The sequence below is a fragment of the Physeter macrocephalus genome, chromosome 14 (assembly GCF_002837175.3).
Source record: "Physeter macrocephalus isolate SW-GA chromosome 14, ASM283717v5, whole genome shotgun sequence".
Classification (NCBI taxonomy): Eukaryota; Metazoa; Chordata; class Mammalia; order Artiodactyla; family Physeteridae; genus Physeter; species Physeter macrocephalus.
In genome coordinates, this window is record NC_041227.1 from 27,173,530 (window position 1) to 27,198,135 (window position 24,606).

The window sequence follows — 24,606 nt, forward strand, 5'->3', positions numbered from 1 at the left end:
GTGATTCTTACCTAGCTCACAACTTTTACAGAACACAAAGCACTGTCCCATACGTTAATTCATTTACTTCTCAAAGATAGTTTGCTATTTTTATCAATGCTAATAACAGCAGTCGTGATGACAACCAGTCACAGAGCAATTAGGACCTGTGGAAAATACACTGACTGCTCAGGGCTTGTTGGTGCCTTCGTCAGGGTCATACAGCAAGTTGTGGAGACCCCGGGGCATTTCCAGAGGCAGAGGAGGGGGCAAAAATGAGATGGAGGTGCATGGCCCTGGGGGTGCAGAGATGGTGGAGAAGCAAGTGATATTGACGACAAAACTAACCCAGCTCTCCCAATTTCTCAGGTAGAAATTGTGATGTCCCTGCTTGGGATGTTTTGTCCGCCTCTGTTTGAAACCATTGCTGCCCTGGAGAATTACCACCCACGCATTGGACTGAAATGGCAGCTGGGGCGCATCTTTGCACTCTTCCTGGGAAACCTCTACACATTTCTTTTGGCCCTGATGGATGACGTCCACCTGAAGGTAAAGACCACAAACATCCCCCCAATTCCTAGTGCCCCACCAAATTTCTTTTTTAAATATAATAATTTCCTTGTTCATAATTTATATTAATTTAAACATTTTTGGAAAGGTCAGAAAAGTAAAATGAAGAAAAATATCACCAGATTCCTATGACCCAACATTTTGTTAACATTTTGCTTCAGTTCTTTACTGTCTTTTTCTTAGGCTTTTTCACATCATCTGCATGTCATTTGGTACCCTTAATATTTTATCTGCAGGCTTTCCCGCATTGTTTCTTAGCTGCCATAAATGTTTACCAGCCCAGTATGCGTCCACTGAGATGATAAGTCATGGTTGAGTTAACCTTTCATCACTGCTCACCAGATGGTTATGGCGTACCCACCAAGCCAGGCCCTGGGGGTACAGCAGAGAGCAAGACACGGTCCTGTTCCAGGGGAGACAGACTCATTCATCGAAGCATGCTGGGGCAGGTGCTTCAGTGGGAGCAAGCCCAGGGCAGCGTGGCAGTGCACAGGAGGGGCTGCAAACCCCACCGTGGGGGATCTTAGCAGACCCTGGAGAAAGCAGAGGGAACAGCTCATGCACACAGGGAACTGGAGGGGAAGAAGTGAAAAATGAAATTGGGGGAAGGGCCCGGTTATGATGCTCCTCTTCCCCACACGTCCCTCCTCATGAACTTTTTCCTGAGGTTAACAGGAAGCTACTGGAAGTTTCTCAGCGTGGAAGTGATTGGATCTGACCGTTACCTACTCTCCACCGTCATTTCTTGCTTCCCTCCTACCCTAGTAAACTCCTTCACCCTCCTGAGCCTCCCATTTCCTCCACGGGGCAAAATTCTCTCTTGCCTCTCTCTCCACCCTTCTCCCCATGTTTGACTAGTTGACTAATCCTCCTGCGGTTTGGCTCAGATGTCACTGCCTCCAGGAAGGGCCCTGTTGTCTGATGTGGATTTCCTCAGTCCCCAAAGAAAATTTCCCACACCTCTTATCACTCTGGTCTGTAATTGTCTGTTCATCTCTGTCACTTACTAGACAGTGAACTTTCTGAGGAAAGCTCCGTTCACTCCTGTGTCGCTCCTGTTCACTCTTGTGTCACCATTGCCTTATATGCCCAGAATAGACCCTGAATAAATTAATCTCAAAAGAACAATGAATAACTGAATGGATGGATGGATGGACAAATGGATGAATGGACAGATGAATAATAACAGAGAAGAAAACTTCCTGGAAAAGACCCAAGGACTTTAGCCAGTTGCCCCCGTCCCCTCTATAGATTGAAAGGCTGGGGAGGGCATTTCTGGAGAGACCTGTTGAGGGGTAGGGCAGGGACTAGATGGTAGGGTTGTGGCATATGCTGGCTCTATCTGTTGTTCCTGTGGAAACATTGGACCTTCCCTGGCTCCTTCCAACCCCACATCTCCATCTTCCATTCTAGCTTTCTAACGAAGAGACAATAAAGAACATCACTCACTGGACTCTGTTTCACTACTACAACTCCTCGGGTTGGAACGAGAGCATCCCCCGGCCACCCCTGCACCCTGCAGATGTGCCCCGGGGTTCTTGCTGGGAGACAGCTGTGGGCATTGTGAGTAGTTACGCTCTCCTGAAAAGGCGATCCCTGTTCTCAGTTCTTCTTTATCCCTTCTTTTTTTTTAATTAATTAATTAATGTATTTATTTATTTATTTATTTATTTATTTATTTATTTTTGGCTGCGTTGGGTCTTCGTTGCTGCGCAGGCTTTTCTCTAGTTGCAGCGAGCGGGGGCTACTCTTTGTTGTTGCGGTGCACGGGCTTCTCATCGCGGTGGCTTCTCTTGTTGCGGAGCACGGGCTCTAGGCCGTGCGGGCTTCAGTAGTTGTGGCACGCGAGCTCAGTAGTTGTGAATCGTGGACTCTGGAGCGCAAACTCAGTAGTTGTGGCGCACGGGCTTAGTTGCTCCGCGGCATGTGGGATCTTCCCAGACCAGGGCCCAAACCCGTGTCCCCTGCACTGGCAGGCGGATTCTTAACCACTGCGCCACCAGGGAAGCCCTGTTATCCCTTCTTGATGTTTCCATTTTTAAGCCACCAGAATGTCAAGCTAGCATTTCTTAGGAAAGTTCCACCTTTTCACACTACCTTTTTTTCAGTGTCCCAAACATTTCTCTCTGTGCTTCATCTAGCAGTCTAATACCACTTGGATTCATTTAGAGTTTTACTGCAGATTTCACTGAAAGCCTGAGGTTCTCCACCTGGAAATCATGAATACAACTCCTAAAAGTTGTATACAAGATTTTGTGTGTATATGCATCTGTGCATTTTTCCGTAAAGAGAATTAAAGGCTTTCATTAGAATGTCAAAAATTAACAACTACCATTTCCCCTTATCCACTTTCACTTCTGTTCCTGTAGCTTGCACAGTGTGGACTTCAAAGGCTAGTGTTCTTTGCCTTCCTAGGCAGAAACTGGAAGTATTCACAGGTAACACAGGGATCAGCTGCCTTCTCTTCCTCAACTCCATCTCTTTGCATGGAGTTTCTATTCACCTGCCACCCCTGAAGAATCCATGCCCATAGAGCATTGGACAACAGTGTTTTTAACTGAGGTTGATGAAGTCCCATAGAGGAGAGGATTATATCACACACTCCATCAAACACTGCCTACAAGTCCACCAGCAGATATTTTCCTGAGGCAGGGTTTCCTTTCCACGGGGTCCTGGGGGCTTTTTCTCCCTGCTTCCTTCACAGAAGGCTCAGACTCATGACTTCTCATCTCCTCCAGTCTAAATTCCCACATTCTCTTCAAATTGTCCTCATCTTTAATGTGTAGAGCAACTCACATTTCTAAACCCATCACAGTGTGTAACAGAGAAAGCCTTCAAGTCAGTAAAACCTACCCTCTTTAGAAGACAAAAGAGAATTCGTTACCTACATGATTCCTTTGGAATATTCTGCTATAGAATTTCTCTTTTCCTTCCTCACATCCTTGGAAGGCATCTCTCTTGCCTTCCTCCCTGAATGCCCATCACTGATTAAAACTTGTTTCCTTCTGAGTTTGTTGGTAATGATGGGTTTGAGGCGTTATGTCCTGCTCACCTATGTCCACCACCACCTTCATCCCAGGCCCCAGAACATCACCTTGCATAGACGTGGAGACCTGATACAAGTCAGTTTGTGTTTTACTTAAGAGTAATAGTCTGAATTCTTGTTAAGGAAAAACCCTGAAAACTCATCAGCCGTTCATCCAGCAAGCATTTATTAATCATCTTGGAAGATACAAAAATGAATAGAGCAGACCCTGTGTCCCCTGGGAACTCCAAGTCTATCAGATGTCTTAAAGATTGTGATGAAGTTGGGTAGATCTTTCCAACTTTTCAAAAAAAATTAAAAATTATATGTACTCTATACATCAAAGAAAACTTTGTTCCTTTGCTTTTGGCTCTTTTTCTATATGCCTCCGTGAAAAACCTACATTATTTTCTCTACATACCCCCCCCCAAAAAAAAAATTCCAATTAGCAGGGGGTGAAGAAAACCAGCTGCTGTCCCCAGGGACAATGGTCAGATTCAGTCTTAGCTGGGGCAGCTGGCAATTCAGGGAAGACGGGGGAAGCAAAGAGTGAGCCTCCAGATCCTACATCTATGCAATAGTGCTGATGACTACCAAATACTGGGTATTGCCAACTGCCAGGCAATTTGCATACATAATCTCTAAATTTCCCAGTAACCCTGCAAGGTTAGTGTTATCAACTTCAAAAGGTTCAGAGACTATTCCAAAGCAATAAATTAGTAACTTGTAGAGCTGGAACCTATAGTAAGCATTTTTCAAAGCATGGGGTCTTTTATCTGCACCACCATTCTGCCACCATTAATCAGAGGGTCACAGAGAAGAACACGAGTGGGTGGGGGGACGTTGGCATGGCTACAATCAGTTGGGAGAAGCAGGCATGGTCAAACCCTGACCACCCCCTTTCTCTATGTTCCTCCTTGCAGGAATTCATGAGGCTGACAGTGTCGGACATGCTGGTAACGTGTATCACCATCCTGGTGGGGGACTTCCTGCGGGCTTGTTTTGTCCGGTTCATGAACTACTGCTGGTGCTGGGACCTGGAGGCTGGATTTGTAGGTCACCACTTCATGGATGTTGTGCAGAAAGGCGTTCCAGTCATCCTCTCTGATACAGTCAGATGCATTCTGTGCATTTCTTTAGACGCTTAATTACGGTCTCTACTCTGTGAAGTAGTATTTAATTTTTTCTAAGCAGGACACAAAATCCAGTAGATAAATAGTTTTTTTAATATTTTCAAATGTTAAATTTTAAATTCCCAAGGTTTAACCCTCCTATATTTGGATTCTGCATGTTTCTTCCTTTAATCCACGCTCACCTACCTTTCCTTCTCTCTCTCCTCACTTTGTTTTCCTCCTTCTCTCATTCTTATCACTTTTTATCTCCATTTCTGGAAGACAAATTGGGAAGCAGGTTTCAGCTGGCCTCACAAGGACCCCGACTCCCTAATGCTCACACACTTTATGTTCTTTCAAACAGTTGACAAATTTCCAAAACTCTGAAAATCAGAGTCAGGTTGAAAATCTGCATCTGGCTGAGGTGGTTCCTTTCCATGAAGAAGAAGATGAGAGCGAGGCTTCCCTGGTGGCACAGTCGTTAAGAATCGGCCTACCAATGCAGGGGACACGGGTTCGGTCCCTGGTCCAGGAAGATCCCACATGCTGCGGAGCAACTAAGCCCATGCACCACAACTACTGAGCCTGCGCTCTAGAGCCCGCGAGCCACAACTACTGAAGCCTGTGCGCCTAGAGCCCATGCTCTGTAACAAGAGAAGCCACCACAGTGAGAAGCCTGCGCACCACAACGAAGAGTAGCCGCTGCTCGCCACAACTAGAGAGAAAGCCCACGTGCAGCAACAAAGACCCAACGCAGCCAAAAATTAATTAATTAATTAATTTTTTTAAATGATGAGAAGGAGAAAAGAGAATTGGAGGAGAGATTTATTTATTTTGTTTTTAAAGCTTTCTTTACATTTGTCTCCTCATTTAATTATTTGCATTTTGTTATTTATTTGATTTACTCCTTGCTTATAATTTCAAGTTACATTTCTGATTAGAACATTGATAAAATGTTCTCTTGGGGCCTCCCAAGAACACACTGTCTGCCTGCAGGCCATAAAAGGTAAAAATTCTCTCTGTGTTTTTTTTTTTTTTTTTTTTTTAGTTTGGCTATGCTGCACAGCTTGCAGGATATCAATTTCCCGACCAGGGATTGAACCCAGACCCCTGCGGTGGAAGTGTGGAGTCCTAACCACTGCACTGCCATGGAATTCCCAAAAAATTCTCATTATTTTAATTGGAGACAACATTGAAGAAAGTTTCAAGTTTGAGAACTTCAAAACTCTTTTTTAAGAGTTGAAAACATGTTAAAGAAATAGAACTCTGAATCTAAGGTTCCTCTCTGGTCTCTTTGGGGTGGAGTGGCTTGGTCAGTTGACTGCTAGTGGGGTCTGGCTGACACGACCTAACAGACTTTCTCTCTCTCCTCTCTCTCTCTCTCCCTCCAGCCCTCATATGCTGAGTTTGATATTAGTGGAAATGTGCTTGGTTTGATCTTCAACCAAGGAATGATCTGGTGAGTTATCCATTTCCTCTGGTGATCACCTCCTCTGGGGGGTCAAAAAGCTGGAATCCCAGGCTTTGCCTCTCAGCCAGCTAGAGAGAGCCTGGACAAATCATCTGGCCTCTCTGAGCTCCCTTCTTTCACTTGAGCAGGACTAGAGAAGAACCAGGACAGTGTCTGGCCTACCCACTTCCTACCATATACGTAGAGAGGGGAGAGAAGAGCTAAGGAGAGAGAAGGTAAAAAGGAAAAGGGAGGAAAGAGGGAAGAGAGAGGGAAGAAGGGCAAAAGGAAAAAGTAGGGTGGGAAAGAAAGAAGAGAAGGAAAGGGAGGGACGGAGAAGGAAGGGGAGGAAAGGAAAGAGAGAACGAGGGAGGGAGATACATGAACTGAGGAACTTCCCTCTGAGAAGGAGTTAGAGGAGGCTGCCTGACTTCAGCCAAAGGCTTTCAAAGGCTCATAGCAAGCCAATATCCAATTCTTTTAATTTAAGGACTTCAAATACTTTTCTGAGCAGCAATGCTGTTTAATGGAGACCATGGAGAAACAGACAAGAGGCCATGTAATTTGCTCCATGCCTGGCGGTGGGGCAGTGGTAAAATCCTGGCCAGAACCCAAGCCAGGAATGCTCAGAGAGTCCCTGTGCTGAGGAATGGATGGCTATGGCTTGGTGATAAATGTCCTGGTGAAATGGGAGGCCCCTTCCCTTGGGACCTACAGAGACAGCAACAAGGCCTCCTGCCCCTAGCCCATCAGCCCCGTTTCCTTCTGCCGTGCTTCCCCGGCCTCTTCTGCTGCCGAGCCAACCAGGCGTGTGGTCTCTGCCCTTCCAGGATGGGCTCCTTCTACGCCCCAGGACTGGTGGGCATCAACGTGCTGCGCCTGCTGACCTCCATGTACTTCCAGTGCTGGGCGGTGATGAGCAGCAATGTCCCCCACGAACGTGTGTTCAAAGCCTCGCGATCCAACAACTTCTACATGGGCCTCTTGCTGCTGGTGCTCTTCCTCAGCCTCCTGCCGGTGGCCTACACCGTCATGTCCCTTCCTCCCTCCTTTGACTGCGGGCCATTCAGGTGCACACTCTCAGCTGCAGGGGAGCCCCTCCTCTCCCAGGGCGGTCTGCTCAGAGATCTCAGGCTCAGAATTCCCGTTCTGGTGTCCCGTCAGCCTGCGAAAGACCGTGGAGCTTTGGGAAAATCATTAACGCTGTTCAGCAGAGCTTTCTGCAGGATGGAGGTGTTCTATGTCTGTGCTATCCAGTATGGTAGCCACCAGCCACATGTGGCTGTTGAGCACTTGAAATGAGGACCAAGAAGTTGAATTTCTAATTTTATTTCATTTAAATTAATTTTAATTTAAATAACCACCAGTGGCTAATGGCTACCGTATTGGACAGCACAGCTCCGACCTTTTAACATGTGGATAATCTACTGCCCTGGATTACCTTGCCATGGGATGAGTAACGGGGCATTCTGAAAATGAAATGACCGTACATTTACAAGTCCCATTCAAATGGGAAGCCGCTACTGAGACTCTTGACAGGGTCCTCATGCTCTACAGAGCACTGTAGGCTCAAGGTATAAGCCAGACTAGTTTCAGAGACTGGACATTGTATACAGAGAGACAAATAATTATGTAAGGAGGTAGATGGAGAGAGAATGTGCATCTACTGCTCAGTTTCCAAATGCGACACCCTCTGAAAACAAAGCCCTTTCTTTTCTGCATAAAAAGGGATTCTGTGGTTCAAGAGTTTGGGACATGCTGCCCCTTTTATCTGCCACCTCCTCACTTAGAAATGCACAATGCACACTCCTTTATTCAAGGCTCTGAAGAAACGTGCAGTGAGAGACCGTGTGCAAGCCAGTGCTTCCATCCCTACTGACCACAGACCCTTGCTCCATGGAACACCATCTAGGGCAGGGAGGAGGGTGAGGCTAGTAAGGTGCCCACCCTGCACTTGCACAACCCCGAGGGCAGTACCTCCTTAAACTGTACACCCCAGGGCCTCACCCGCCTCACGCCAGTCCTGACCCTGCCTACTAATGTGGATCAACACGCTTTGGGAAATGCTGAACTGACACTTCTCAGTTTATAACGGGCTGACCTTGATAAAGCCCTGTGCTTGGTGCCCCACAGCAAGGGCTGTGGGAGCTCAGAGGAGTCGTTAGCAGGAGAGCTCACAGCAGAGTGTGATGGGGCTGAACGGTGGTCCAGACAGAAGGAAAGGGGGGCTGGATCCAGAGTGGAGGACCATGCTGAGCGGCAGGAGGCCTGGGCACCAGGCTGAGGGACAACCACATGGCAGAAGCGGCAGAAGCTTCTTTAGGCTTCTTCCTGAGCAAGGTTTGGAGGGCTGGGCTCTGGGTGCAAATGCCGGTGCCCCTTTGCCCAGACCACCCACCTGTTCCAGGCAGGAGGCCAGTGAGTAGGCCCGTGCCATGTCTGGCCCTCACCACCTGCCCCGCTCTTGCTTCATCTGCTCCCTGAGGCCCTGACAGCTGACACCCAGATGGCAGAGGAAGGGACCCACGAGTGGAGCCCAGGAGGACACATGGCTGCCACCTCCTTCCTGTCACTCTTCTGATCAAAACCCACCAACAGCTGGAACATTCATCCCTCAAGCATTTTCACAGCTGTCCTCTCACTTGCTTCCGAGCTTTACTCAATGGTCACCTTTTCAGGCCTTCCCTGGAGACCCTAACTGAAATCACACACACACACACACACACACACACACACACACACACGTCTTGTCATTACTTCTGTTTATCACATCTCTTTACCAACATCTAGCATGCCATTCTTTTTGCTTTTTCATCTTGTTTGCTGTCCGTCTCCCCCACCAGACCATAAGCTCCATGCAGGTGTGATTTTTTTTTCTTCCTTTCTCCCTGCTTTATACCCAGTGTCTAGGAGAAAATTTATGGTCAGTGCTTGAACCAGACCCTTCACCTGGCAGAAATTCACTTTTAGGGTTTGGACCAGATCCAGGCAGGCAAGATAAATGAGTGAGATGGGCAGCACTGCAGAGCATATAGTTAAAAGGAAGGGTTGGTAAACTACATCCCATGGACCAAATCCAGACCACCTGTTTTTGTAAATAAAGTTTTATTAGGACACAACCTCACTCATTTGCTTACATATAATCTATGGCTGCTTTCTAACTACAACAGCAGAATTTGAGTAGTTCCAACAGAGGCCATCTGGCTCACAGAGCCTAAACTCTTTTTTGGAGAAAAATTGCCACCACTCCTGATTTAAAGCATAGACTCTAGAGCTGGCTCTGTCGTTTGCCAGCTGGGTCATCTTGAGCAAGTTACACAGCAGATTCATTGCCTCTGAGATGGAAAATTTCACAAGCTTTGTTAATTTGTTCAGCTATGCCTTCTTCTCTGTATATAGTTTGACCATTATCAGTTGTAGCACATCATAGCAGATTCCACTTTATTTCAGTTGTTGCTGTGAGGATTTAGTGTGCTGTTATCTGTGAAGTACTTGGAGGAGTGTGCTAATCCATAGTAGGGCATATATACGAATTTGTTAAGCTTGAGCCCTGCCTGAATTCAGGGTAGCTGGTACTCATAACAATGCTATGAGGTGGGAAGCATTATCTACACCAGGAATCAGCTAACTTTTTTCTTTTAGAACCTGATAGTACATATTTTAGGCTTTCGGGATCAAGAGACAAAATCAAGACTATTATGTAGGTACTTATATAACAGGAGAGAAACAAATACCCACAAAGTTTTTACTGGCAAGATTCAAAATATGATAATAAATAGAGTACAAGTTTTTGTAATACAGGACTACGAATGAGAAGAATGGAATTCTTTTGAGGGGGAAGAGGTGATATTTCACATAATAGAGGTTCAAAGTTACTATTCTCTATCATCAAAAATCAGTTGTCCTGCCCAGATAGCCATGTTTGCTGCCAGATCCATTTTTGTACCAGACATGGCAACACATCTACCACCATAGGAAAACAATTTGCCATAAAGCTTTATTACTGCCAAGCCATTGGACTGCTGTGCAGTAGGGCAAGTCAGGATATTCAGTTTCTATTTCTGATAAAAATTCACAGATATGAAAATGATTAAGTCATGAGAGCAAATGAAGTTTACCATTGACACTATTGACTCAATTGTACATGATAGATTCAAATATTTTCTACAAATTACTTACTGATGGATAAGAAAATGAATAACCATAGTGTGCACACGCTGAAAATTTTACAAGCTTTGTTAATTTGTTCAGCTCTGACTTCTGTTCTACATATAGTTTGACCATTATCAGTTGTAGCACATCATAGCAGATTCCACTTCATTTCAGTTGTACTGAATTCCATTCCATTCAATTGTACTAAGTTAGTGTTTTCTCAATTTCTTTGAGAAAATTTCACCCATATATGTCCTGCACAGAATATTCTTAGGAGTTAATTCTTCAGTCACTTCAGACTTGGCATTAACTCCTCAAATAAACAACTAAGCAGTATCAGTAACATCTATTGACTCATTAAGAGCCAAGGAAAACCACCTGAGATCACTTGCCTTGTGTTTGAATGTCAACTCTTCAAGCAACTGCTCTTGCTGGAAAATCTAAAAGTCTTAAGTGTATTTTCTCTGAATACATTCCTTCAGCTCCTACAATTTAATTACTTCATCACTGGTAAATGAGGACCATGATTTTGGAAACTAGAGGAAAGGGTATCCTTGTTATATAGAGACAGAAAGCTTAGATAAACTATGTCCTTCAGTTGTATGGAAAGCTGAATTTGTAAATGATAAACTTGTATATTTAGCTGAGGATATTTCTTTTCTTTCTCTTTTTCTTTTTTTTTTTTTTTTTTTTTTGGTTGCACCGCGTTGCATGTGGGATCTTAATTCCCCGACCAGGGATCAAACCCATGCCCCCTACAGTGGAAGCACAGAGTCTTAACCACTAGACAGCCAGGGAAGTCCATAGCTGAGGATATTTCTTTTTTTTTTTTTGAAGATCAATCTTAGTAAAAATTTTTTTCTCCTTTTTTTTCTTATTGAAGTATAATTGATTTACAATGTTGTGCTAATTTCTGCTGTACAGCAAAGTGATTTAGTTATACACATATATACATTTTTTTAATATTCTTTTCCATTATGGTTTTTTTCCAGGAGATTGGATATAGTTCCCTGTGCTATACAGTAGGACCTGTTGTTTATCCATCCCATATATAATAGTTTGCATCTACTAATCCCAAACTCCCAGTCCATCCCTCCCCCTCCCTCCCTCCCCATTGGCAACCACAAGTCTGTTCTCTATATCTGTGAGTCTGTTTCTGTTTTGTAGATAAATTCATTTGTGCCATATTTTAGATTCCACATATAAGTGATATCATGTGATATTTGTCTTTCTCTTTCTGATTTACTTCACTTAATATGATCATCTCTGGTTGTATCCATGTTGCTGCAAATGTCATTGTTTTGTTCTTTTTAATGGATGAGAAATATTCCATTGTATATATGTACCACATCTTCTTTATCCATTCATCTGTCGATGGACCTTTAGGTTGTTTCCATGTCTTGGCTATTGTGAATAGTGTTTCTATGAACATAGGGGTGCATGTATCTTTTTGAATTATAGTTTTGTCCAGGTATATGCCCAGGAGTGGGATTGCTGGATCATATGGTAGTTCTATTTTTAGTTTTCTGAGGACCTCCATACTGTTTTCATAGTGGCTGCACCAACTTACATTCCCACCAACAGTGTAAGAAGGTTCCCTTTTCTCCACACTCTCTCCTGCATTTGTTATTTGTAGACTTTTTAATGATGGCCATTCTGACCAGTGTTAAGTGGTACCTCATTGTAGTTTTGATTTGCATTTCTCTAATAATTGGTGCTATTGAGCATCTTTTCATGTGCTTACTGGCCATTTGTATGTCTTCTTTGGAGAAATGTCTGTTAAGGTTTTCTGCCCATTTTTCAGTTGGGTTGTTTGTTTTTTTGTTGTTGAGTTATATGATCTGTTTGTATATTTTGGAGATTATAGCTGAGGATATTTCTAAGTAAAGTGTTGAAGGTGCAGCCTAGTTTCTTCTTGCTGTTTATACTAAAAATGTGAGAAGAAAGAGATAAATTGAGGAAAGAATTGATAAGCAAAAAGGAACCAGGACTTGATGATTTGGGAAATTCTCAGACTGTCCAGTTTGCAGAAGACTCTAAAAACAGATCCACTGCTAGGAAAGCATGCTCTAAGGAGAGAGCCAAGGAGGAGGCTGGACAACCTTTTGCTAGTGCTTCTGAAGGATCTGAATATTCATTCACCAGATGATTCTTTTAAGCATGTAACTCGGATCCTCTCAACCATCTCAGCAGATGCCAGAAATAGAAATGGAATTATCCAGGAAAGATCTGTGTAGGACCCTCTTGTGTAATGGACTGAATTCCCACAACATACATGGAAGACCCACCAGGTATTTGAGACTGTTGTATGAGCAGTATCACAGCTTGGACTGAAAGGGGCAGAGAAAAGACAAAATGAAGGAAAGCTGTTGGACTCCAAATATTCTATAGTCAGTAAACAGGCTGATCAAATGTACTCAGCTGAAACCTGTGCTACTCTTCAAGAAAAAGGAAAGATGACTCCGAGGCCAGAGTCTTGGGCCTGGAGGGCAGAGTTGCAGGCAGGCACAGAGGGTTGAGCCAAGAGAAAATTATTCTCAGGCCTTTGAAATCTAATGGAATTTGGCTGATTGGACTTCAAAATTGCTGGGAACTGGTGATTCTTTTCTTCCTTCCATTTTCTTCCTTTTGGAATTGGAATATCTATAACTGTTATCCTATGGCTGACCCACCACTGTATTTTGGGAGTAAATAACTTGCTTTCTAGTTTCACAGCTCCACAGATAGAGAGAAATTTTGCCCCAAAATGGATTATACCCAAAGTCTCACCTACACCTGATTTAGATGAGATTTGGGACTTCTGAGTCCATGATATTTAGATGAGATTTTTGGACTCTGAGTTGATGCTGTAATAGGTTGAGACTTTGGGGCATCGTGGTGAATATATTTTGCAGGTGGAATGAGTATGAATATTTGGAGGCCAGAGAGCAGACTGGTGGGCTGAATAATGGCTCCCAAAGATATCCAGGTCCTAATCCCTGGAACCTGTGGATGTTACCTTATATATCAAAATGGTCTTTGCTTATCTGATTAAGGATGTTGAGATGGGGAGATTGTCTGAATTACCCAGATGGGCCCTAAATCATGTGTCCTTATTAGAGGGAGGCAAAGAGATATTTGACTATAGAAGAGCAGTAAGTGATGTGACCTTGAAAGCAGAAAGAGATTTGAAGATTCTGTGCTGCTAGCTTTGAAGATAGAGGAAGGGGCCATGAGCCAAGGAATGCAGGGAATGAAGCTCTAAAAGTTGAGAAAAAGAAACAGATTCTTCCCTAGAGGATCCCTCTGAAAGGAGAGCAGCCCTGCTGACACCTTGGTTTCAGTCCAGTGAAACCATTTCAGACTTTTTGGCCTCCAGAACTGTAAGAAAATAATTTGTATTGTTTTAAGCCTCCAGTGTGGTAATTGGTTACACAGTAGTCACTGAAAACTAATGCATCATCTAATACATCATAATTCAATGACAAAATAATCCACATTCTATTGTGACTTAAGCGTCACATTTGAAGTCCACTTTTTTTGTTTTTACAAAATGGGTATGCAGTAGTAATTTAAAAAATAATAGGAATTTCCTGGCGGTCCAGTGGTTAGGACTCTGCGCTTTCACTGGCGAGGGTGTGGGTTCAATTCCTGGTCGAGGAACTAAGATCCCGCAAGCTGCAAGGCACAGCCAAATAATACTACCAATAATAAATTAAATGTTATAATATGGTGATATGCATGGCACTTGAAATGCTGTCATGTTATAACTACATCATTGCAATTTGTAGTGTGCTGTGCAGCAGTACTAAGCATTGAGATGTCCACAGATGTTTGCTAACACAACTACTCATCTCTGCTATTATAGCACAAAAACAACCAGAGACTATACATAAATAAATGAGCATGGCTGTGTTCCAATAAAACATTTACAGACACTGAAGTTTGAATTTCGTACTTCAATTTTTATGTGTCACAAAATATTATTCTTCTTTTGATATTTTTCCAATTATTTAAAAATGTAAAAGCCATCCTTAGCCCACAGGCCTTATAAAAACAGGTAGCAAGCCAAATTTGGTCCATGGGCCATTGTTTGCTAACCCCTGATTGACACATAAGAGAAAAATGAAGCTTCTAGATGCAACATTTTGGAGGGCACTTATAATTTGACAGCCCCATACTCAATGTTTTATATGAATTCATGTCTATGTCCTCTAAACAATCTGAGACAAATGCCGTTATTATATTTATAATATCATATTGTATATACTATTTTATTATTGTACTATATTATACGGATGAGGAAACCAGGGCAGAGAAAATTTCAGTATCTTGCCCAAAGATATCAAACCTCTGCAGCACTAACCAATAGAACTTTCTATATGAGGGAAAAAAATCCACATCTGCTTCTCAAATATAGTAGCTATTAGTCACATGAATCCTTGAAATGTGTGACTAAGAAACTGAATTTTTAATTAATTAAATTTAATTTTAATAACCACATTGAAAAGTACAGCTCTAGTGGGGAGAGTGAGGGTATGAATACAGGCAGAAAGTGAGTAAGTAAATTGTCCATGGTGTCCCACGACTAATAAATGGAGGAGAGAGGATTTAAATCGGGAATTTCAAAACATAAATTCCAGTTCTTGGCACCAAAGCTACCAACCAAAAGCCGGGAGCAGACAGCAATCTCTGGGCAGGTATTTGTGGAAGGCAGTCTGCATAATGGTTCTTAGGTAATTGAAGAAAATCAAAATTACTGTTGTGAACTGTCCAAGAGCCTGCCCTAGGCAATACTGGAATTCTCATCTGAAGACTAATTGTAGGTATTTTTGAGTCACCATGAGGCTGTCCATCACATCAGTATCTGGAGAGCTGCCTCCAGGCCCAGGGACCCAGAGGAAGGTCCATGTTGGTCTCGTAGCTACATCACAGGCCATTTTCTCCCATGAGAGTATAGGAGAAAACCCATTTTCATCTTGCCGAGGAAGGTGCCAGGCACAGGAGACCAAGGTAGTTTGAGAGGTTGTGAGGCACCGAGGACTTGAAGCTGGGGAGCCAGGGTGCTGAGGCAGCTCTAAGCCCTCGCCTACAGGGCAGCCCTGCGTGGGGGCTTTTTCCACTGCAGTCCCTGTGGAGAAGAGCTCTGTTCTTCAAGGAGAGTAGTCGTGAGTGGCGGCCTGGACCCTCCAGGGTATGGACACAGTTGTTTATGCCATATGAGCTTCACAGCACACTATAATGTATTCTCTCCTCTTTCCAGTGGGAAAAACAGAATGTATGACGTCATCCAGGAGACAGTCGAAAACGATTTCCCAACCTTCCTGGGCAAGATTTTTGCTTTCCTCGCCAATCCAGGCCTGATCATTCCAGCCATCCTACTGATGTTGTAAGTTAGCCAGGGGCCATGGCTCTGCCTCGTGGAAACCTCCCCGAGACTTCCTCGGCAGGTCCTTCTTTCTTGCCCTCTCAATCTGGATTTCCCAGAAGCAGATCCTCAGACAAAGACTTAAACGCAATCTAAATTGCAATTGGAAGGCGCAGTGTGTGTAGGGAAGTAAGACAGAGAAGGGACAGGAAGGTGCATTCTTACTACTGGGGTGACTTTAATCCTGCTGGGAGTTCTGGGAAAGTGTGCCTCTGAGTTATCCTGCTCAAGGGTGAGGGATCCGGGGCATCTGTAGACAAGTTCCCATCCATCACTGGTTGAGTGCTGCTGGGAGATGTGGAAGGGAAGAGGCGTTGGTTAATTGCCCGGCAGTTTGGGCCAGCTGCCTTCATGGACAGAATGGTTTCCAAGTGTGGGGCAGGGCTTCAGGCACTGGCAACTGTAAGTCTTTCAGTGAGTACACTGAAGATAGGCCCAAAGCATAAGGTGAGTGCTGGCATTGTCTGCAGCACCCTCCAAAACATCCACTGGAAATATCAAAGACCCCTTCCCCAAGAAAGCTGAGGCCTGATGCAGCCTGGCCCTGGCTGGGCCCACAGGACTTCTCTACAGAGCACCCCGTGCACTAGAGTGTTCGGTGCATTTGTCACCATCCCTCTCACAGACTGAAGATGTGGGTGAGCTTGGCGATCTCTGTATCCCCAACACCAGCCCCATGGCTGGGGCATAGGAGGCAAACAATGAACTCTCAAGGAAGGAACAGGGCAGGAAATTGTGAAATATTCCTAACGTACAGAAACATACAGACAAGCAGGTACAAGATCACAAGATGAAACAGATGTTAACATTTAGCAATATTTGCTTCAGATCAGTCTCTCTTTTTAAAAGAAATAAATGTTACACTTCAAGCCCCACCCAGTCTTTCTCTCTTCCTCCCTCTCCAAAGGTGACCACTATTTGGATTAGTTTTCCTCATTTCCAATCTGGACCATTTAATCACGTGTATGTACTATTGTTTTCTGAGTTCAAACATTTTTCACGACTCATTCATACTACACAGCTTTCCTCACTCACATTATGTTTGGGGGACTTTTTCATGTGGATACATGAGCACACATTTTCATGGCTCTGCTGTATTCCATTGTGACACAAAAATAATCAATAAACAATCTATAATAGGAATAGAAAAGAGTTTTATCTGAGCCAAACTGAAGACTATAGCCCAGAAGACAGCTTCTTAGATAACTGAGAAGTTGCTCCAGAGAAGCACGGTTTTCAGCACAATTTTATATCTTGACAGAACAAAGAACATTAAACAAATCAGGGATACATTCCTTCAAGGTTTCAAAAAGAAAAAAAAAAACAGATCAGCACGTACACAGCGAGTCAGTATGGCCTTGGCATCTGGGAAGGGAATCTTATCATCAGAGGAGGACCAGCATTGGAATCCTAGGAAAGGAGACATTTAATCTTTATTTTTCACATGGACATTCTTTACTTCTGGTCAATGTGCCCTTTTCTTTCATAATTAAAACAGATATGGGAGGTCCCTGGTGGCCTAGTGGTTAGGATTCTGGGCTTTTACTGCCGTGGCTCGGGTTCAATCCCTGGTCTGGGAACTGAGATCCCGCAAGTCGCGAGGTCACCAAAAAAAAAAAAAAAGCAGATGTACAATGTATGCTTGATAGGTCACAAGCAGGCTGCTTTAGTTAGCATAAAACTCAAGTTAGCTCATGTATAAACTGGAATGACTTCCCCATACCTCAATATGTGAAAATTTATCAGTTGTGTGATTAAACCACAATTTAACCATTTCTCTGCATAGAGATAGGCTGTTTCCACTTTTTTGCTATTGCAAATGTGCTCCTTATATGTCTCCTTGTGTGCATATTACAGTTTTCTCTAAGACAGACTTCTAGAAGTGGTATTGCTGGGTCATAGGTATGTGTTTCTTCAATCTTTGAAGATAGTGCTGAATTGCTCTCCAAAATAGGTGTATTTCCTTACATCCTTGACTTCAGACATCCTCTGCTTCTAGTCCTGGCATGAAGAAGGGCTGACATGGTAGTGACAACCACCTGCGGAAATTCTGGAACCAGACTGCTAAGCTTGGAAACAGCCTCAGGAGGAACACAGCTACCCAGGAGCATTTTATCTTCTCTGATCTCTGGTTCCTCCCTAACAAATGGGCTGTGAATTAGGAGAGAGGGCGAGGCCTCGTGGGCACCTTCCCAACAGATGGTGGTCCCTTGCCTGTCCTCCTTCTGGCCTCTTGTTGCCCACGGTCCTCTGAGTCTTTGCTTGAGGAAGCTCACGGGACAGCCTCTGACCCACACTCTGCCAAAGGCAGCGTGGTTCCTCCCTTCTGCCTGTAAGAGAGCTGGAGGATTCTGCTGAAGTGGCTCAGGGCGGCCCCACCCTGAGGGCAAGGATCAGAAGACCCAAGCTGGAGCAGCCGGGGCTTGAAATGCAGGAAGAAAAGTGACAGATAAGGACAGGCTGTCGGAGCACCCAGTCCAGGAGGCATCCCGGGCTTTTGTGGCCCCTCCTTCTCAGGTGGTACATCCAGGACAAGCCCCAAATCCTAGATCCTGTGAAAGGGAAGCCCAGGCTATAGCCTCAAAGGACACCCAGCCACCCAGTCAGCCAGTGGGGGCTGGACTCTGTAAACCACAAGCCCAGGACAGACATTCCCATCAGTGCACCCTGGGTAGAGGGCCTTTGGGGTCTATGCAGTTGTGTTTCTAGGCAAGCTTGGAGCAGGTTACTTAGCACCGCTCTCTCCTCTCTCAGCACTTGAACGCTTTGTCGTCAGATGTGGTCTCCCGCAAGTGCAAATAGATAGGGTGGCCTTGGGCAAGTGACTTAACCTCTGCATTCCAGGATGCTGACCTGTAAAGACGGGAGTCATCCTTTCTTCTTCACACGGTTTCATCAAAACCAGTGAGACGTGGAGTGGGATGCACATGGCACAGAGCCTGGCACAGGGCAGGTATCCAGGAAACACAAGCAGCTGCTTCTGCAGACAAGAAACCCTGCCTCTCCTCTGCCTCTTCAGGTTTCCCAGAAGAGGACTGATTCCTTTATCTAACCTTTATTAAACACTCTGAGAACTAGAAATGTGTTCAATAAAATAGAGAGAGAACAGGGATGTCCAAGACCTTGTCAATGTTAAGTGGAGAACTTAGGATGGTAAGACCTCCCTCCACCCTGCCCAGAGGCAAAGGCTGGTCACCTATTCCAGGAAGCCTGCTGTGATTCCTCGGGAAAGGTATCCAGCTCTTGCCATTTTCCAAGATCACAGTACCCCCGGAGCATGCTTTTCTCTTGCAGCCTGGCCATTTACTACCTGAACTCAGTTTCCAAAAGCCTTTCCCGAGCTAATGCCCAGCTGAGAAAGAAAATCCAAGCGGTGAGTCTGTCGGGCATTTTCATTCATAAAGATGTTATGTTTTTGGTTTTTGCTAATTTGCTCTTTGAGCCCAGTTGTATTCTTTAAATGGCTTTCTTCTAAACCAAACCCCAAATTATCTGCATGGTAGGAAGCAGCCTTGAGAGACTCAATGACATGCATTTATATTCTGAGGGTATTTGGGAATACATAACAGTAATGACTTAAATTTTGAGCGGTTGCTAAAGAACAGGAGAAACTCAATAGATTAAACCAATGTTCATACACAATAAAACCAGTACCCACAGTAATTCCTACCTACTAAAACTAGAAATACTAAAGAAAACAGCATTGTCAGAACTTGTGCTTGTGCCCCATGACCTAAGGAGTCTCTTAAGTCCCCTCCACACTGGGGCAGCCTCTCTCAACATCTGCTGACACGCTGACTGCCTCTTCTGCTCTCCCAGCCCCCAACCCCACCTTCTTCACGTGGTAAAGGCTCTACACCAACCCTCCCTAAGCCCTGTCTTCCTTGCTTCCTCACCCCCTCTTCTGGAACTAATCTCATCAGCCTCACTGCCCGTTCCCCACCCACACTTTCTTCTGTTGCTCTCACTGTCCTCCTGCCCAGGCATAGAAAACCATTGAAATATAGGATTGGCAGAGGTTCTGTCCTCCCCTGGCCAGATGTTCCTTCAAATGCCGTGCAAACCTGAGTCCCAGGTGCCCTCTCCAACCAGCGGTGAGGACAAGAACTGGCTATTTAAGGTGGCTGCCCTCTAGATCTCACCATCCTGGGCTCCGAAACTCAAACACTCATTTCCCTGGCCAGGATCAACCTTTCATTTTTTTCCTGCAGCTACGTGAAGTTGAAAAGAGCCACAAATCTTTCAAAGGCAGAGCCACAGCCAGAGATTCAGAGGACACAGCTAAAGGCAACTCCAAAAATGCCACCCAGCTCAACAAAGAAGGTAAATTCTATTTCACGATGATTACTTTTACCAGGCCACGTGGGAAAGTGTAAAAAGCAAATGCTGTGAAATCAGATACATCTGGGATTGAAATCAGATTTCTGGCAATTATTAGCTATATGAAGTTGGGCAAAATAAAACAAGAGTGAATCACAGGCAACCTCACAGGATGGTACAAATGAGGTGGGATTATGTGTGTGAAGTGCTACACAGACTTCCTGGCACAGAGAACCAATGAACCTGAGCTGGTAGGAGGAGGAGGAATGCCTGTAAAATGGGGAAATAACAGGGTTGTTTCCCTCATTTTTATCCCGAGTCTCTCACCACATTTTCTATGGTGATGGTTCTTTGTCATTTCGTCTTCATTTCTGAAATGACTTTGTTTTCTTCACTCTCATTCCTGAGTCTGTCATTTCCCGTGTCATATCCTCTTAATATCTGGCTATTTAACCCAATGTAGGAGCACGATTTGTGTCCCATCCAGATCCCTTTAAGATGCTCTGAGGTTGGCTGACATGGATCACAGCTGCCAGGGATGGAGGAGGTATTTGTTTTGTGTGTTGTTTTAAGCATTTTCCTTAGGAGGAGAAATAGGGAGATTTGCATCTAGGAGCTGCTACTCCCACCAGAACCAGTTTGTATTCTCTTAGAAAAAAGAGCAGCACTGGAATAGCTAGAATAACAGGGTGAGAAAAAGCCACACACATTCCAAAAAAGGTGTCACAGAGCTTCAAAGGGGAATAATCACTGACCATCTCTACGTTGGGAGTGAGGAAAGGTCAAATTGAAAGAGACCATCTCTGAGCTGATCTCATTTTCCAAGGATTGTCCCTGTGTCAAAATTAAAGTGTCAATATGCAGTAATTTTGACCTTCTATGTGGAAGTTGAATGAGATGCACAAGAAATGGCTGAGAGTTTAGGAGTTAGAATTTTTAGTGCAGAAATTACTTATCATTTATTTGATGCCTTTGTAACATATAGGCAAGACTCTAGGAAACAGAACCAAGTAGAATTTAAGCACATAGCAGTATTTCCCTGAAGATGAAAATCCTCAGTTCTCAAGCTCCAATAGGGCAGAGAGTGACTGTAGAAGCAGATCAGGAGCAAAAAAGGGCACCTGTGTGTATCCCTAGCAAACACTTGTTGATATTGGAATAGCAACAAGTATTGAAATAAGCCATGAACAAGTGGATGTTACGAAAAGAGGACAAGAGGTCTGTGTCAATGTAGAACTTATTCCTGGTGAGTCTCCAAAATATATGGAAGGCATTTCAAAGCTACAGACATTCTTGTCAGCAAGATCAGCTGCAGTCCATCGATAGCTTGGAAGCCTCATTCAGAGATGGAATGCAGAAGAGCGAATGGCTGGCACTTATTGTGGAGCAGAAGTGTTTTTTGGGGGGGTTTCTTGTTTGTTTTTTAATTATTTATTTACTTTGGCTGCACTGGGTCTTCACTGTGGCATGAAGGATCTTTAGTTGCGGCATGCAGACTCTTTGTCATGACATGCGGACTCTTTGTTGCGACATGCAGACTCTTAGCTGCAGCATGTGAACTCTTAATTGCAGCATGCATGCAGGATCTAGCTCCCAGACCAGGGGTTGAACACTGGCCCCCTGCATTTGGAGCGTGGAGTCTTACCCACAGGACCACCAAGGAAGTCCCTGAAGGTGTTGGGTTCACCTCATTTTTCCACACAGGGCAGGAAATGGAGTAAATGTGCTACTATGTTGTCATATCACCAACAAAAACAAGACCAAAAAATGGAATGGACGTATTTGGACACCGATGGAAGGAAAAAATAGGTTTATAAAACATTTTACATGAGAAAGCAAGAAACTTAAATTGGTTTGACAGTGGTCCATTCATGTCCCCATGATCTTGGGTGGCCTCGGCCTGCAGCGGCTTTAAGCAAGGTTTTGGTTCCCTGGCCGGCCAGAGATTAAGGCCAGAGATTAAGGTCGGGTTGCAGCAGTGAGAGTGCAGAATCCTAGCCACTAGACTAATTGTCAGTGATAAGGCCCTGGCCCTTCAGCTTTGCAGAAAAGAATTCCCACAAAGAAGGAAAGTAGTGAAACAAGTAAAGTGTTTATTAGGAGGAAAAAGAGTACAGTACTTGTGGATAGACACAGGTGGGCTCAGAGAGAGAGTCATGCCCTTGTGGTAATTTAAATCACTTATATGGGGCATTTCTTCTGGGTTTCCTTTGGCCTATCATTTTGATTTGCCTGGTTCTGAGTCTGTATTTGGTATATCTCAGGGTCCTCCCCTGTGTGTGTGAGCATGTCTCAGCCAAGATGGATTCCAGCAAAGAGGCCTGTGGGTTGCCTTGACATCACTCCCCTTTTGACCTCCAAGGAGCTTTCTAGTCAGGAAGGTCCCCTTGACTTCAAGAATGAGAAATATGTGGCCTTTTATCTCTTATCTGGGCAGGGCCCAGCCTCCTCTCTTGATGTCCTGCTATTGATATTTTGGAGTTTCTGTCCACGGGTAAAGAACTCCAGCTGCTTACCCTTGGGGGGGGGCCCATCTATCTCCTACCTCACCTACAGTCCCAATGTTCCTGTCTACCTTACCTACTCCCTTCCCCTCCTTTCTCTACTGGCTGCTGATCTAAAGTTTGCCCCTCTCCAAATTTGAATTTTTTATTACAGATCTAAAGCTCTTTCTTTCCATTTTATGCTGATTAAGTCAATATTACAGTATATGAAAGGGTTATCTGAACACATCAGTGGGACTAGGGTGTGGGGGAGAGCTGAGGAAGATGGTTAATCTTTCCCTGGAAAACTCCAGTAGCCTCTGTTGCTGCCCCCATTTAGCTTCTCTTTCTTGAAGTAAGCACTAGAATGACACTGATGTAACAAACAGGCCAAAAACAGCTAACGGCTCAAACACAATAAAACTTTATTTCTCACTCCATAATGTCCAAATTGGGTGTTTCCACTTGATGGCCACTTTCTTCCCAAGTGGTAATGTTAGCGCAAGTTCGTGTGCCTGATGCCAAAATATTGGCTCTCTGTGCACTGATGCCAAAAGGAAATAAGACAGTTTTGGAGGAACGAGAAAGAGTACCTTTATTCTTTGCCAGGCAAAGAGGGAACACAGTGGGCTAGGGACTCAAGAACTGTGTCCCCTCCCCGGGGAATAGAGAGAGGTTTATATCCCAGGGCTTGTGGCCTGGGGTAGGTGATAAGGCTCAAAGTAATGAAGGTCTTGCATGTTTTTCTTTTCTTCTGCAAATTTACAGCCAAAGCGGGCCTCAGGCGGCTCAGCAACCAGATCTGGTGTCCCTGAAGTTATTGTGACCTTCTTTTTGAAATGCAGAATGCTACAAGGGAGTGTAGGGGGAGAAGAATGCCAGGTGCAGAGAACAATTCCTATGGAGTCAGAGAGTAATTAGCTTTGTTTAGCTCTGTGAAGGACAAGTCTAGCTACAAGTGTTTGTTAGTAGTAACCGCCAAAGAATAACCAAGATTGCTTAACCCTTTCAGGCCTGTTTATGCTGTTTCCCCAGCCTGTTCATTGTTTCCTCATCTTCCTCGTTTATCAGAAAAGTCTCATTTCTGTTTAAGAAAAGTCTCATTTCTATTTTTGCTGCAACAAATTCCCCACTTCTAGTTCATTCCCTCCATATCAATGGAGGAAGGGAAATGGGCTTCGATCTTATCTGGCTGAGGACAAAACTTCAGTTTTGCTTCATTTGACAAACATCAGCTGTCCAGCCCAGGGGCCCATCTATCTCCTACTTAAATCCCCCCTGAGAGACATGAACCCCAAGAAATCTGTATTGATAGGATGAGGGATGATGGTCTGTCTTCTATAGCTTCTTCAGACTGGCAAGGGGCTCATAGACCTTACCTGGTTGGGGTCATGGAGCTCTCGCCTTGTCTCATTAAGGGGCCCCAGGGTGACTTCTGTTGTTATTTTGGCAGGATCTGTTCCGAGGAGTGGCTGGAATCTCTGTATCATGATTATCTTGATGTGAACCTGTTGTATTCTGGAAGAGACAAAACTTAACAAGCAGTTTTTAAAAAGGCAGAGGCCAAAGATCAGGAAAAGAATTATTGTAACCAGGGGCCAAAGCAGGAATAAGAACCAAGTTACATTTGATAACAATTTTGATTGTGGTCCAGATAGAGTCAGTGTTTGGGTTATCCTGTCCAAAGGAATGGAGCCATTTGGCATGGTCATATATAGTTTTGATGTCTTTTCTATTAGCCCAGTGTGATTGATGTAGGTGTAACAGACTCAGAAGTAGTTGGAGGAGTGACCACCTGAATATTAATAGACAGAATAGATCTTAATTCTTTTTAGGAGAATAAGGCTGACTCCTAATCTAGACTTGGCACTCTGAGGAGACTTGTAGCCAGGTAGCCAGTTGTCTAATTTTAGCCAAGTAGGTTTTAACCTTTGATGTGTTATTAACATATAATAAACGTATAAACCAAAGCAGTTGCCACTGTTAGTAATTTTAGTGTTTTTCTAGGTATGAGAAAACGCAAGAATTTGGGTTTATGAAAATTCTTACCTGAAAATATCTAACTATCTGAAGGCCTGTTCTGTCAGTTTTTCCCAGAGCACAGAGTG

At 44.2% G+C, this 24,606-nt stretch overlaps 1 protein-coding gene across 1 annotated transcript in view; it reads left to right on the forward strand.

Annotated features, from left to right (window-relative positions):
- The window catches only part of TMC2 (transmembrane channel like 2), an 89,361-nt gene that overhangs the window by 56,954 nt on the left and 7,801 nt on the right, over positions 1 to 24,606 (forward strand). The window contains exons 12-19 of the mRNA XM_007127154.3: positions 349 to 528; positions 1,963 to 2,112; positions 4,498 to 4,626; positions 6,078 to 6,145; positions 6,967 to 7,206; positions 15,531 to 15,656; positions 18,990 to 19,068; positions 19,907 to 20,018. Coding sequence (XP_007127216.2) covers positions 349 to 528; positions 1,963 to 2,112; positions 4,498 to 4,626; positions 6,078 to 6,145; positions 6,967 to 7,206; positions 15,531 to 15,656; positions 18,990 to 19,068; positions 19,907 to 20,018 — 1,084 coding nt within the window. The remainder of the gene's footprint in view (positions 1 to 348; positions 529 to 1,962; positions 2,113 to 4,497; positions 4,627 to 6,077; positions 6,146 to 6,966; positions 7,207 to 15,530; positions 15,657 to 18,989; positions 19,069 to 19,906; positions 20,019 to 24,606) is intronic.